The sequence below is a fragment of the Camelus bactrianus genome, chromosome 13 (genome assembly GCF_048773025.1).
Source record: "Camelus bactrianus isolate YW-2024 breed Bactrian camel chromosome 13, ASM4877302v1, whole genome shotgun sequence".
NCBI classification, from domain to species: Eukaryota; Metazoa; Chordata; class Mammalia; order Artiodactyla; family Camelidae; genus Camelus; species Camelus bactrianus.
In genome coordinates, this window is record NC_133551.1 from 22,267,361 (window position 1) to 22,283,516 (window position 16,156).

General features: G+C 37.2%; 1 protein-coding gene and 1 non-coding gene across 15 annotated transcripts in view; both read right to left on the bottom strand.

Moving 5' to 3' along the window:
- ST6GALNAC3 (ST6 N-acetylgalactosaminide alpha-2,6-sialyltransferase 3) overlaps positions 1–16,156 on the bottom strand; it is a 561,430-nt gene that overhangs the window by 53,972 nt on the left and 491,302 nt on the right. The window contains exon 4 of one of the 14 annotated variants that reach the window (XM_074376225.1): positions 9,473–9,489. The exons of the other annotated variants lie outside the window; for them this stretch is intronic. Coding sequence (XP_074232326.1) covers positions 9,483–9,489 — 7 coding nt within the window. The 3' untranslated portion in view covers positions 9,473–9,482. Of the gene's footprint in view, positions 1–9,472; positions 9,490–16,156 lie in introns of those variants that run through there. 14 annotated transcript variants of the gene reach the window in all.
- Positions 7,462–7,534, bottom strand: TRNAH-AUG (transfer RNA histidin (anticodon AUG)). The gene has a single exon. It is a non-coding gene; the product is annotated as a tRNA-His (tRNA).

Sequence of the window (16,156 nt, forward strand, 5' to 3'; positions counted from 1 at the left end):
GTGAGTAGGAAATACATACCCTTGTAAGCCACTGAGTTTCAGGGTTATTTGATATGCAGCAAAAAGCTGACTAAATGAACTTTTTTTGATTAATAATAATAACTTCTATTATTTATGGCACATTAATACATACTAGACATTGTGCCAAGAGCCGTGCATAGATCATTTTATTTAATCCTCACAATAACCCCATCCTATGAGAAGTATTAATATACCATTGTACAAATGAAGGTTTGGGGACGTATAAAGTACTTGTCCAAAGGCAGTCATACCAGACAACTCAGGTCCTTAGGTAAGTTCTTTCTTGGTTACCATCATCCTCAGTTTTGCCCAAGGCATCACGTGTCTGATAGAAGAGCCATCAGAGGACCACAATTCTTTTGGTTCTACAGTTAACCCTCCAGGAAATCTTGACCATGTTGCTGCTGCTTCTTGGGCCAAGTTTTATTTTGTTTTGTTCTGTTCTGTTTTCGATGGCAGAATAAAATTGACTGAGGTAGGCGTAGGGTCTGTCGTCGCTAAAGTTCTGTAGTTGTAGTTACAGTAACATAGTCCACGTTAGAGGGATTGTAAATGCATAGCCTTATCTTTAGCACAGAGTCATCACCGCTTTGTAGACTTGTGTTTATAACTTCCCCATTCAAAACACTTCTTAGAATCTCAGCCGTGGTCATGTTCAAATAACACCTTTAGGCCACTTGATGTGGATATATGCATCAACTTTAAAAACAAATAAAGGGGTAAGTCCTGAAAATGAAGATCAAGTTCCTGGATTTACTTCGTTCCCCAGGCATGGCTTCCTTTCAGCCATCAGGCTCTATAACCTTTCAATAAATTATCCTCTTTGGCTTATGTCAGCTGAAGGAGGCATCTATTCCTTGCAACCAAAGATTGGGATTTGGATTGGTTGACCTCCAACATCCTTTCTAACACAATGAGTCTATGCAACACTCTAGGTATAATTAGGGACTTAGCTTCTAACTAACCCTTCATTCTTATTGGCAAGCACTATTTGATCTGATCCTAGTTCTATACTCAGGCTTAAATAATTTGCTTCTTTCTAACTTACTTTTCAACATATCCTGAAATCATGCCCTTCCTAAACTGATGTGGCCATCAGTATTCTGAGTGCTAAACACCTTTCTCCACCTCAGGCACAGGGCTTGTTCAGCTGCTAACCTGGTAAAGGTGATTAAGGGAAGGTCTTGGCTTCCTCTCTCCTCGTTCTCTTATCAGTAATTCCCTCTGCATATACTTTCCTTAAGACTAAGAAGAAAAAAAAGGGGGGGGGGAGATTGTAATCAGGTAGGAGTATACTTAAGTAGAGAAAAGATTTTTTTTTCCTGCCACTTTAAGTTGTTAGAAGAGAAAAGAAAGGACCCACTTTCCCTTAGCTTTTTGACTTAATTAGAACTTGAGCTAAAGCAAGCTTTTCCTTTATAAATAGTTCTAGCACAGAATCAGACTCAAACTCGCTTCTGACAAAAATGCTTTCTGAGCCGTTGTTTCACTTTCAAAATGAGTATTTCTATTTAAAAATAACTTTAAAAATTGACGTATAACTGACATATAGTATTCTATTAGTATCAGGTGTACAACATAATGACATGGCATTTGTATATATTTCTAAATGATCACCACAAGTCTAGTTATCATCCGTCACTATACATAGAATTTAGAAAAAAACTATGAAAGTTAAAACTTTTAAAGTTAAAACGCTTTTTAAAAAATTTGGCTCACAAAAGAAGGCTAATTCAATTAGAAAAGGTCAGAAGCAACAACTGACATACGAGTCTTCAGGGACTGAGAATTTCAGTCTCTAACTTAGAGAAGGAGGTTTAATTTGTCATTTTTCCAATAGGCTGACATTCATTGACTACCTTATGCATAATACCTTTGCCAAATTATGGGCTGTCATCAGTGCATCAAAGCAGGCACTGACCCAGCTCTTCTCCTCCAACACCAGCAAATTCCTAAAAGGGGCGTCTGTCTGTTCCAGCAGAAGCCCTGAAGTCAAACGACTTGGTGATGGAATCTTCCTTGAAACAGTCAGAGCTAATGGAGTCTCACCTATTAAACAAGCTGTTTGTCAACTAAGGTAGAATGTTATTCCAATTTAACCCTACCTGGGAGTTTTAGTCCCAAAAAATTAATTTTCTCTCCATTCTTGAGATGGGATGAGGTTTGAGAGGAGAAAATTCTTCCTTTGAAGTCTATCCAGATTTTCCAATTGAGCTGGATTTCTTGCTTGGTGGAGCGAAGAATTTCTTTCCTGGAGGTGTGTTTTCCCCACAGGGTTTGACTGGCAGTCCATGGCGAAAGCACCTGTGTGTTTTTGCTTACAGTAAATCTGTCCCTGGGAAGAAGTCCTTCTCCTGCACACCCTCCCTATGTAACAACTTCTCCTGTACTAGGTTCTTTTGTTTAAGGACCATCTTTCTGATCAGAGAAAAGATAACAGCAATAGTTCCTTTTCTGCCATCAGAAGAGATGACTTTTGTGTTTCCAGAGTTCTTCTAACCCAGTAATTTTTCTCACTGAAGTATAGTTGACTTACAATATTGTGTTAGAATAACGATGCTGTTAGTTAAAGCATAATGATTCAGTATTTTTGCAAATTCATTCCATTCTAGGTTATTCCAAGATAATGGGTATAATCGCTGTGCTATACAGTGTCTCTGTAGCTTGTCTATTTTATATACAGCAGTTTGGATCGGTTAAACCCATACCCTAATTTGTTCTCCCCTCTTCCCCCACTTAGGTAACCACAAGTTTGTTTTCTGTGACTGTGAGTCTGTTTCTGTCTTGTATATACACTAAGTCCAGTCATTTTGTTGATCCAGAGTAGACAAAATGTCATAAAGTGGGAACTAGAACACAGAGCAAAAGCAATATATCTTAGAAAATACAAGGAAGAAAAACAGAACAGAATTTAGGAAATGTCTCTTATTTGAGAGCATCTGATTGAGATGTGAGAATGCTGTTATCCCCACAGATTTTCCTACATTGCAACAGTCACAGAATGTCAGAAATCTCCACACCCAGCCATAAAAATGAGAAGGACACAGGAAAACAGTTGGGAAGATCCCCTGCCTTGCAGACTTGCTTTCAGCAGTTGGTCACAACACTTTATGCCCATGTTTCTGACCAAAGGGGCTGTAAAGAAGTGACTAGAAGAGCGACGGAACTCTGAAGGCAGTTGGGCAGCAGCAGGAAATGAAGGGAATTGCTCCTATTTTTCAAGCTCACACATTGGATTCCCTTCATTCCTTCTCTCTTCCCCTTGCCTCTGCTCAAGTGTCCATCATCACGCCAAGAGGATGAAAAGAACTACATATTTGCTTTTTGTAGGAGGGACATAGGAGGCATGGAATTTTGTGAAAGCCTCAGCCCTAAGTAAGAAAGTGGGCTGAAGCAGCTGCAACAGCATGGTTGGACCTGGAGGGTATTATGCTTAGGGAAATAACTAAGCATATTTATCCTCATGAACCGGATAAAGGGAACTGGTGAGTGATGCTGACCAGCTGGGTTCTCACCAGCTCCCTCCTCATCACTGCAGCACCAATCCTTGTGCTTCTGGAGCTGCGTATCCAGGCCCTTCCACCATTCTCCCTCTCTGGAAAAACTCTTTACTGTCCTCTGAGCCAAAATCTGTTAAAGGTTGTGATTCCTCAGTCTCATTCCTTCTCCCGGGGCGTCGTTTCTTCCTGTTGTAGCCATCAATGGCACAGTACTCAGATTCCACCCTCTACCCCTGGAGCCCTGGCTCCACTTCCCAGTCACAGCCCTGATCCCACTCTCCCTAGAGGCATTGTTTCCAGTCCTCTGCACCTTTCCCCAAGCTCCATTACCACCACTGCTCCTGATAATGGATTCTGATATTATTGTCCTGGGGGTATAGTCTGGGCATTGATACTTAATTTAAAAAAAAAGTGTTTTCTTTTTTAAATCTTTCCTGGGTGTTTATAATGTGATGTGTATAACCACAGTTGAAAGTCACTGTTATAAATGCTAGTTAGGTTTGAGGATTCTATTAGAAGTTGAGTTTCACTTTATTATGAATTAAATTAGCTTTTGAGTATTGGCCTGAGAATCTAACCACTATTTTAAAATTTGTTTCTTTGGAAAAATGTGTTCCAATTATAAACAGCTAATTGCAAACTGACTGGAAACTTGCCAGTGAGGAAATGCTGGTCAGCAAAGGTATATCATCTATTTTTTTTTAAAGTTTATTTGTTTAATTGAAATAAAGTTGATTTACAATATTATATTAGTTCCAGGTGTACAGCATAGTGATTCAATATTTTTACAGATTATACTCCACTTAAAGTTATTAAAAAAATAATGGCTCTATTTCCCTGTGCTGTACCATGCATCCATGTTGCTTATCTATTTTACACATAGTAGTTCGTATCTCTTAATCCCATACCTCTCTCTTGCCCCTCCTCCTTTCCCTCTCCCCAAGGGTAACCACTAGTTTGTTCTCTATAAGTCTGTTTCTGCTTTGGTACGTATACATTCATTTGTTTTCTTTTTTTAGATTCCACATGTAAGTGATAACATACAATATTTATCCTTCTGTGTCTGAGTTATTTCACTAAGCGTAATACCCTCCAGGTCCATCCACGTTGCTGCAACTGGCAACATTTCTTTCTTTTTTATCGTTGAATGATATTCCATTGTGTGTGTGTTTATGATCACTATGGCCGGCACACAGTAAGCACCCAATCTGTCCACCTTAGCTGAATAATTTTTGGAATGAAGGCTGTTCCTAAGTAAGAAGTTGATAACATTTTTTTCCCAAGGAATTTTAAATAGTATGTCAGTGTTTTCTCATTGATGATGTAACAGAGATATTTAACAATATGTCTAAGGATGTGCCACATGTCAGCGATACAACCCAAATCACCACTCAAAATTTGGTAATTTTTACATGTACCCCTTGTATCCATTTACCTCCAGAATCAGGTTTTCCTCCCAGCTTTATTGAGATATTAAGGGCATGTATCATATGAAAGTTTAAGAGGTACATGTATATACTGCAAAATGATCACCACAATAAGGTTGGCTAACATCTCCATTTCTTCATAATATCATAATTTATGTGTGTGTGTGTGTGTGTGTGAGTGAGCGAGTGAGAGAGAGAGAGGTGATAACACTGAAGTTATACTCTCCTAAATTTTTTCAGGTATACAATACAGCATTGTTAATTACAGTCACCATGCTCTGTATTAGATCCCCAACTCTCATTTATCTTGTAGCTGAGATAGAATAAAGTTTTAAAGTCCCTTTTTTTCAGTCGGTTGGCCCATGGCTCAGTCAGAATTCTGATTTCATCTGTCAGGATTGAAATGTGCTCTGTTTTTCGTAAACAACAAATTATAGCACAGGGGTGGCCACATATGGTGTTCCAAAAAAAAAAAAAAAAAAAGAGAGAGAGAATAAATGAAGACGGGGCATCAAAAGATGGAAATATGTATTTTTGTAATTTTTTGGACTCACAATAGGTGTTTCAACACCAAGAGGTGTACTCACTGTTAAATCCCTGAAATCAGGAGGTAAAATATCAATTTACCTAAGTTAATTTCAGTCTTGAATTTTCACTGCAAAGCAAACTCTCAGAAAATTAAGAGTGTCATTCATCCCTTCCTGAAGTTGTAAAGCACATACTTAATGGAATCACGTGGCAATGAAAGTCCAGGTCGTTCCACACAGGGAAGATGCTCCCCTCCTTGCTTTTGGTGGCCATCGTGCACCCCTCTTGCTGTTCTCACCCCCAGTTATATAATCAACAAAGTCCAGAAAGTGACATTTGCATACTGGCCTCCTGTAGGGAAGCTTTTTCAGTCCTCCTGTCAGCACAAATCTCATTCAATTACGTTCAGCCTCAGAATTGCCATTATACTTATCAGAAGGCCACTTTCCAGTTTTTAAATGGCTTTGGACCTGCCACTTCTTTGAGCAACCCTGACTGTAAGAGCATTTGCCATTCACCTTCAGCTGTGCCTGGAGCAATTCTCTATAACTAGCATGCTGTTAATAGGACGAATGCCTTCGGGATGGTGCCCAGACTTATTGAGAAGGCTTTCTAAAACCCAAGCTTGCAACTGCTGATTTGCACATGATAAGACAAGAGAACCTAAGTGCTCACAACCGTGGTGCTGTGAGTACTGCTTCCTTCTGCTGGCGGTTCAGGAATCAATGGTGATATTCACGTAGCCAGGAGAGATGTCAGATCGTAGGTGGCTCCAGCTCCTGAGTTACCTTATTTAATTCATTTGTGTGGATGATGGCACCATTGTTCTCTAGGATATGTGCATCACCCTTGACTCTGCCCTCTTCCTCATCCTTCATGTGCCGTTAGTTACTGAGTTGTGTTAACCCTTTCTTCGTGTTGTCTCTCACGTCTGTTTCTTTGTAATCTTCCACTACTTTAAAACTCTGGGCAACAAGGTGGCTTGGGTGTAGACCTCAGATTAGTACATCCACCCACTCTGGTACATCTATGAAATCTGTGTATACTTTTAACAGAAGGGAATGAGGTGGTAGCTGGGCTGGTGGCAACAGAGAATAGGAATCTGGTTTCAGGGAGCCGCCATCCACACCCAAGTTGTCCCTTCACAATCCTGGCATTCTCTTTAAAATCACAAAAAAATAGGAAGCAGGGAAGGTGGTAACAGTTTAAAAAGGGGAAACACTTTGCTATGGAGAAAGATGTTTTCTGATCTCCTTACCCAATAATTTTCTCTAGTCACAGGTGACTTTATTGTGGAGACAGCCTCCCTGTATTTCCTGGTGAGGTGTTGGAACTGGAAAAGCACAAGCTGGGTCAGACACAAAATCAATATTCTTTGATTCAGTTTCAGCCCTTTGCTGTGGCACTTTTCCCCATCATCTCTTTCAAGAGGCAATGCCACAAGAAAATCAGATTTTTCTCTAATCAAGTGTAAGGAATGATATTTAGCTTTTTGATAATCAAGGAGCTTCCCAGAACTCAGTGTTGGTTAAAATATTACAGTTGTTCAAATCCTGATTTCATATTGCAACATACCACCAAAAACTTCTTTTGATTGTTATCATTTTTTTTTCTTTGGACACTAATACAAAAGTAACTGTATTTAATAAGCATGTTAAACACAGACTTAGTACTATTAAGCGGAAAGACCTTTGAGTGGATGAATGGATGAATTAGTGTTTCCCAACAAATCACCTTGACAAATGTGCTCCAATGAAGGGGGGGTGGAGTGCAGAGGGGAGGGAACCACTTTTCTATTGATAACCATTGTTTTCCTCTAACACATGTATTTGTCTTTTTTGGCATTCATGACATTACAGAGGATAACTCAGGAATATGCAATCTTAGCAGGTTTTGGGGTTTTTTTTTGTTTTTGTCTTTTTTTAGTGGGAGAGGTAGGTAATTAGATTTATTTATTTATTTGTTTGTTTATTTATTTATTTCAGTGGAAGTACTGGGGATTGAACCCAGGACCTTATGCATCATAGGCATGCACTTTACCACTGAGCTATATCCTCCCGCCCACCCCTCTTTTCTTGTCTTGAAATGCATCCAGGATTTGGTCAAAGAGCTATACTTTGTGCAATCTGTGTTTTAGACAAAGGAACATTATTTTTATTTTTAGGCTACCCAGCATGTGAAAATACAGCAAAAAAAACCCTGCTAATTTATTAGCTTATTTAGAAAACATCATTTTGAATATTAAGTTTCCTTGAATATGTTGAAATATCTGAGATGATTATTGCACCTTGAAAGTACTGAGGGAAAGAAGACTGAAATTTAAAGATTCAGTGCTATGAAATACACAACTAAGGAAGGATTAAAAACAATATATATTTGGCACCTAAGGTGTTATTTTATGTATATATTATATATTAAACATACTTATATATTTTATAAATTTAATAAATTTATGGATAGAAGTTATAGTTATATATAAATATTATGTAATTTATATATAATTTATAAATAAATAATATATAAATATATTTACATGTCATAAATATTTATATATTAAAAAACTGGAAAAAATATTCATTTCTTTCAATTTAGTTTATGCCCCATGTTGTTTTAGGAGCACATTAGTTGCATAAAAATGGGAAGACAACACGTGTGCATTTATTTAACAAACATTATGCATCTACTCACCAAACAAACACCACATACCAAAGTGCCTGCCATGAGCCTGGCCCTGCACAGCTAAGGTAGTTTGCTTTTTAATGTTGAGTAATTCTTGTATCAGAAAGAAAAACATATGAACATCTTTGTGTGTTCTTATGCTCAAGCCCTTAGAAGATTCAGGAAGTATTTTGTCTATAATAATATGGCATCTCTCTGAATAAAGGGTTCTGTGGCTGCGGGAGGAACTGGTCTCAAAAGTGGCCCTAATACCCCATCTCTCCCCTTACAGACCATAAATGTCCAACACTGTCCCAACAGCGCTTCAAAGGAAGTGTTTTAAAAACTGGATCAATACTCTTCAACCCTCTTCTTGGGATTCTAGACCCCACAGTGCACTCTGCTCTGTTTCCTCTCTCCCTCCAGGCCTTTATTCTTGTCACCTCACTTTGTTCCCAGCATCAGGGACAATGTGCTCATGGAGAAGTTTGATTCTCTTGTCAGGATTCTATCATTTCCTGCTTCGCTGACCTGACTTTGATGCCCCCCCTGTTCTGTGGTGAACTGGAGTGACAAGAGCAAGGAGTTATTGCTTCTAAGCAGAGGAGGCTGTCTGAACCGTTAACCCTCTGGAGTAAAGAGCAATCATGTTTACTCACAGTGAGGAAAACGGAGACACTTGAAGCATCATCAGTAAAGAAAACAGAGGTAACAGAGAGATTCAATTACAAACTCAGTGACAACCAGTTAGCTCTGTGTTTGGGTTCATCTCTCTTTTGGCTATTTCTTAGAAAATATTTCAAATTAAGAAAATAAAATCCTATGATAATTCCCATGCTGCATAAATTGTTATAGAGCCCAGAAAAATGTGGGACCTATACTAATTCATATAACCAACCCAGCATTACACTAATACTGAAACCCAGGAAAGAGCCAAAAGGGGGTAGAGATGAGAAATGACAGTACAATCCCATTTATAATTACAGATTCAAAACTCTTCAATCAAAACCCAACCAACTGACCATCGCACTAAATTAAGCAGCCATACTCCATGGCCAAGCAGGTTCTATTTCAGGAGAGCAAAGACAATTTACTATAAGGAAAGCTATTAATATGGCAATTCTCAATTCTGCACCCTAAATCAGCGGGTTACTAGTTGGTATTATGTGAGGGAAGGAGGAACAGGTAATGTTTGGAAATGGTGAGTTTAATAAATTTAACTGAATTTTTTTTTTGGTTATGTTGCAATATAATTGACATACAGCACTGTATATGTTTGAGGTGTTCAGCATAATTTGACTTACATATATTGTGAGCCGATTGCCACAGTGAGTTTAGTTAATATCCATCATCTCCTATAGATACAAAAAACATGATTTTTTGTGATAAGAACTTTTAAGATCTACTATTTTATCAACTTTTAAATATACCACACTGCATTATGGTGTATATATTTTTTAACTGAATATCTTGACTGCTAGACTTCCCAGCATCTTTCATATAAGAGCTAATGATTCTCTAAGAACTGAAGATGCCAGGCAGCATTTCCCCAAGCTGTTTGACCAGATGACAATTTCCTCTTCTCCCTCAATTTTTTTTTTTTTTTGATAGACCAGCCTAAGGAAAAAAGTGTTTTCTCTGAGAAACAATTTTGGTGGGTCCTGTATTAATTTAATGCATTATATTGGTCATTCAAGGAAACACCATATCATTTCTTCAAAAGATGCCAGCAAGAATTGGATAAAATCCAATATTCAAATAAAATTGTTTTAAACTGTGACTAAAGGGATCTCCTTAATGTAAGAAAGAAGCCCTCTCTTAAACAAAGGGCCAGCATCAAAAGCAATGGTAAAATACTAGGAGATCTGTGTGTCATTAAAATTAGGAAAACATATATGCTGTTATCTTTTTCACCTAAACATTGTTCTGGAAATTTTAGTGACTGGAATGACATGAAATGTTAATGATGAGAAGAAACAGAGCTCTTACACATACATGAAATGTTGAAAAATTATAGAAGGAAGCTAAAAGCTATTAGAATAAGAGAGTTTGATACAATGGTCAAATACAAAAGAATATATATTGAAAAATGAATAGTTTTCTCTTATAAACAGAACCTACAGGTAGAAAATATGATGTGCTGAAGTAATCCTAAAATTCATAACAGCAAAACTATTTTTTAAACACAAAGAATAATTTTAATAAAAATTGGTGAGACATTCAGGACTGGACTACCAGTTTCACTCACTGGGAGGACTGAAGGCTGCAAATGTGTCTACTCTGCTCAAATTAATAAGTCTGAATGCAATTTTGATCAAAATTCCCCTGATGCAAAAATTATCACAAAAGTTAAAATACATTGACAAAGTGGAAGGAAAAACATTGGTGATGCACATGAATTGTAAAGGGTTAATGTTTTAATATAAAAATTGCTTTTTAAAAAGTGATTTTTAAAAAGGCAAGCACTGAAGAAAATGGGCACAGGTGCTCACAGTCACACGTTGGCAGCTCAGGGACTTTGGTCTTCTGACAAATGCTCCTTAGTGAGCTCTCCTCTGACCACTCCGCATCAGTATCAAACTGACCACCCCCTCACACTTAGTCCCCTCACCCAGCTTCATTGTTCTCCACAGCACTTACACCCACCTGACATAGTAGAGATTTGTTTATTTACTCTTTCTCCTCCTAGTCAATTGTAAATTCCATGTGTCATTTATTTGGTTAATTTCTGTTTTCCCAGGATCTAGAGTAATACTTGTCATATAGTAGGAGCTCAATAAGTATTTGTTGATTGAATGAATAAATACCATTTCGTCTCTTCTATTTATTAAGTATTTCCTAAATCATTGGATGTTTTGACTGATTTATTTTATGTGTGTGTGACATTTTTGATAGTTTAGAAAATTCAGTAATTGTCTTTTATTGGGAATGTTGGAGAAGGTATTCTAAAGAAGGTGATATTTTGGGGTATTAAAGTATGAATAGGAGTTTGTTTGTTGGATGAAGAGGGAGGGGGCATTCCTGAAAGAGGTAAAATATATGCTGAAAGACAGAAGATAAACTGTGGTACATTCAGGGGATGATGAGGAGTTTAATATCACCACACCATAGAGTATGTACAAGGGAGTTGCAGGAAATGAGACAGATTTTGAAATTTGGACTGTAAAAGAGTCTTCTTTGCTACATTCGTGTGCTTGGATATCTTTTAACCTATAGAGAGCTAACATACGTTTGTTATGAAACAACATGATTATATTTTTATGATAATAAGCCTATGTGGATTATGAACTGCATTTGGGAAATACTGGTGAGAGAATGACAAGACAGGGAGCCCAGTTAAGACATAATGAAGACAGAGACTAAGGTGTGACAAAGGATTAGAGGTAAGAAACGTTCCAGAAGAATACGAAAATGAAAGCAAGAAGATGCAGCAAAGGGTCAACCAAAGGTATTTCTAATTTGACAACTGGGTAGGATGGTGATACCATAATGGAAATGGAGAATCCAGAGGCCAAGTTATTTCAGGGTGTCAGGTAACAGAGTTTGGTATGGATGTGTTAAACTTGAGTTGCCTCTGGGACCTCAGCTTGAAAAGTTCCAAAATTAATTAAGGATATGAGTTTGGACAAGTCAGGTCTAGATAGAGAGATCTTGGCATAACTAGATTATGGATTATTAGAGAGGAGCAGAGGTCAAGGAGTGAAAAGGAACAAGAATGGATCTTTAAGGAACGCCGACATTTAATGTGTTGGCAGAAGGTAAGGGGTCAAAGGAAGAGATGGAGAAGACACTGTCAGAAATGTCACTTGATGCCTGATTCTTCTAGACCATGCTGGAGATTACATTCATATTCTCTCTCCATCTCTCACAGAGAATATTTAAATTATGCATACTGGTTTTTTTGTTATTTTTTAATAGAAGAAAACTAATATAGCAGCCAGATTCGGCGCTTACTTATGAATTTCTAGGAGTGGGTATAGTATAGTATCCAGCATTGCATGAACACAGTTGATTACAGAACCCTTAACCTCTGGTATTTCATAGAACGTACTCTGGAAAACATTATACTATATATTTTTAGTAATCGTGTGTTATATACGGAAGTTAAGTTGACAGTTTCATTATAATAAAGTACTTCTTATCTATTAAAAGTGAAACACTGAATTGATCTGTCCTCATAATTCGCATTATTCAACCATTCTTTCAGAGAACTGTGACTTTGCAAGGCCCAGCCAATTCTTTATGTGGTTCAGGGTGAAAGTCACAAAGATTTGTACATTTGAACTAAATATGTGTGCTTATAGACTAATACTAAGTTTTTTTCTATATGCTTGATTTTTCATTTCCCACTTAATTTTGGCCCAAATCTATTTACTATTATAAAATATTTCATACAGATGAAGGACTAGAGGTAATGTGTTTGTCGGTCCACAGAAAAATAAACTACCAAGCTTAAAAAAATATAGCATTATCAATTCAGACCCTTGTATTCCGATCCCTTGTCTCCCGAGCAGGAGTAATCATTATTTTAGTTTTTAGATTTATTATTCCATTATTTTTAGTATAGTTTTATTCTATATATTTATATGTGTCCATAAACAAGCTGTTATATGGTTTTGTGAGTTTTTCAACTTTAAATAAATGGCATCATTTTGTATGTATTCCTCTGTGACTAGTCTTTTCCATTCAATATTTTGTTTGTGAGATTCATCTCTGTTAATGCTTATGGCTATAGTTCATTCATTTTTTTACACTACCATAGTAAAATCCATTTATGAATACTTTTATGAATAGTTTATTTATCCAGTCTTTTGTCAAAGGATATCTGAGATGTCTCCAGTTTTTCTTATTCCTCTTGCAAACATTACTACTATGAATATTCACATACCTGTACTAGTGCTTCTCTAGGGAAATATCTCGGAGTGCAATTGTTACGTAGAAAAGTAAGCAAATGTTCAAATACAAGATAATTCCAAATTGTTTTCTAAGGGGCTGGGACCAATTTCTATGCCTATCAATAGCATATAATAGCTCCTGCTGCTCCTTGTCTATCCTCAGTAATACTATACGTTTTCAGACTTTACAATTTTTGCCAATCTAGTGGGTGTAAAATGGTATTTAATTTGGTTTGAATTTGCATTGCCCTGATTACTAGTGAGGTGGAGAATATTTTCGCATGTTTATCAGCTATTCATGTTTCTTCTTCTGCAAAACGCCTATTCAGGTTATTGCTTATTTTTTTCTAGTGGGCTGTTATTCGTTTCCGTAACGATTTTTTAGTAATCTTTTATGCAACTCCCGTCTGTATGTGTTATAAGTACAAGCCCACTGTGGCTTATCAGTTTACTTTTTTTCTTTGAAACTTTTTCACTTAAAATGAATCAATCAGTTAAACTGATGAAACCCTTAAAAATAAATATATTAATTTATTATTTAATACAATTAATAAGACTAATCAAGTGTATCAATCCTTTCCTTTACAGTTTGTGCTTTGGGACCTGTTTCTAAGAAATCCGTCCCTAATCGGAAATCAAATTTAAGATTCTTTAAAAAGCACATTTCCTTTGCCTTACACTTAAAATTACAAACCTGTTATTATACTTAGATTTATTGTACCAACAACCTACAAACCAAGTGGCTTAGGAGACCTCAAGTGTACTTTTGTGCCTTTCCTCCTGCTAACCCGCCCCCCGCCTCCTGGGCTCTACTCCGCGTCATCGCCTATGTGGGCGTGCACTGCGCACGCGTACACACATGCCTGAGCCTGCGCATCGCTCTCTCCCCACGCTCATCTCCAGTTCCACCGCCCCACAGAAGTGGTCCCCAGCCGTAACTCCGGTGCACCGCCAGCATCAGATTTTCACACGTAGGCTTGTTTCTGTGTGCTTGCTATGCACAATCGTTAGCCAAGCTGTCAGTAGTTAGGGTTGCCTTTCGTATTTCTTCCAACCTTTTTTCTTTCATTTTTAAATCCAGTAGCATTAACTTTTGTTCATTCTTGTTAAGTCACCTGAAATTATATTTGTTGCATTTAAATGCTCATTAATGCAAATGGCTGAACAAATCCATTTCGGTGGATGCTCAATACCGTTGTCACTTCAACACAGCCTCATGACAACTCCCACATCAGAACAGTACTTTATTTGCTAAATTTTGACTCATCTTAACTCCCATGTTGTTTTTTTCCAGCAGTCACAAGTGTACACTTGACAGCTTTTTTCTCTTTCTAGAAGCCTTATTAACAGCCTCCTTCTTTCACATGATGACCTCACTTCTTTGCAAAGCAATTAGAGACTATTTCTTCCTCACATCTTCCCCACCTCCTCTGACTTTTTCTTCATTTGTGACCTGTTTTCATTCATTTGGGTAGGAGGATGCTATCTCTCAACCCATCTGGGACCCAGAGCTTCTTGCATCTTGTCCCTGCCAACTTCTAGTTAGACTTCCTCTGACTCCTTCAAAATCTCTCCTTTCCTGACTTTTTCTCCTGGGTATACGATAGAGCTCTCCTCTCTCCCTCGGGCTCGTCACCTTCAGCACTGCTTGTGTTAACTTCTCTATTCCCACGCCATTCCTTCCTCATTCCAGTGCAAACTGGCTTCTCCCAGTTAGTCGCTAACTCATGGACCCCAAATGATTTTTCTTAGGAGATCTAGGTTTTAATCCTGGCTTGGCCACTGACTAGCTGTTCCAAGATTGGGAAGAAAGACAAGGAATTTTTCTCAGTCACAGTATCCCTGTAAATGGGAATAATTATCCCGAGGTCATTAGGTGGTTGTGAGGATTAAATAAAACAGTATTTGGAATCGAGCTTCATGCCAGCACATGATAGGAGTTCTATATGTGGAAATTTTCTTTCTTTATCTTTCAATTTAATTGCCTCTTCTTTTATCTCCTCTTTCAACTTTGAAAAATAAATTCCTATTGCTTCTTGAGCTAATGATTTAAATCTTTTACTCCATAATTATCTTTTAACCAAGACCCAAAGTCCTAATTCCTTTATTTATTAAAAATAATTATACATGTCCTTCAAACTACCTTATGCATTTCATTTTATTTTATTATTTATCCAGTTATATTTCAGTGAATACTAGAAAATAAAAAGTAAAAAGAACTAAAATTAGTGAACTTTAAGATGCTGTTTTCCTGCGAAAGCCTGAAGGTGGCCTCAATACATTTGTCCATTTTGTGGATGACCATTTCCAGGAAATTTCTTAGTGAAATGGGACTGGGAAAAATACATTAGATTAATGAATTCTGAAGTAGTGCTCTAATCTAATTATTAAAGCTAATCCATATTCATAAGTTGAAAGCTGGCCAAAAAATGTTGCTTTGATGCATTTATTTGAGAATAACCCTGATATGTTTTAAAGCATCCCAAACAGACATGTTTAAGACACAACACAGCATAGTCTCAGCACAGGGAAATAGCCAGAGGTGGAACAGATTTATATACTGGATGAGATCATATACTCGATGAGGTAGATTTATATACTGGATGAGCCATATAATCAGATAAAGGAATTTTTGGAGAGGAAGAAGGCACAGAAAAATGAGCTAGGGTCCTGTCTTATTGGTCCTTTTTTCTCTAGGTCCCAGTAGAATGTATGTACTCAGAGAAGGTAGGACTGAATAATAAGAGTAGGGTTGAAATATGACTCTTCATTTTAAAGAGGTGAAGGTGGCCCCATTTCCAGATTAGTGTACCTTTAAAATAACATCTGATCTAAAATAGATTTTTAATTCTTACCTATTTCTTTCTTCCCAGTAGATCAGGTTTCCAGATGTAGAGAATAAACACAGCACATAGGATATCAAATTGTGGATTCTGAAAACTGTGTATTAGTGATCATAATTTCATTGACGGGCATCCCCCAAAATAATACAATATGACAGTGAATGGAAGAATTTTTTTGTATTTTCTAAGTGACACTCTTCCCATCACATGTGCACACAACACACACACACATATTGAGCTAAAAAATGGGAAGGGTAATAAAATAATCACATAACCTATTTTAT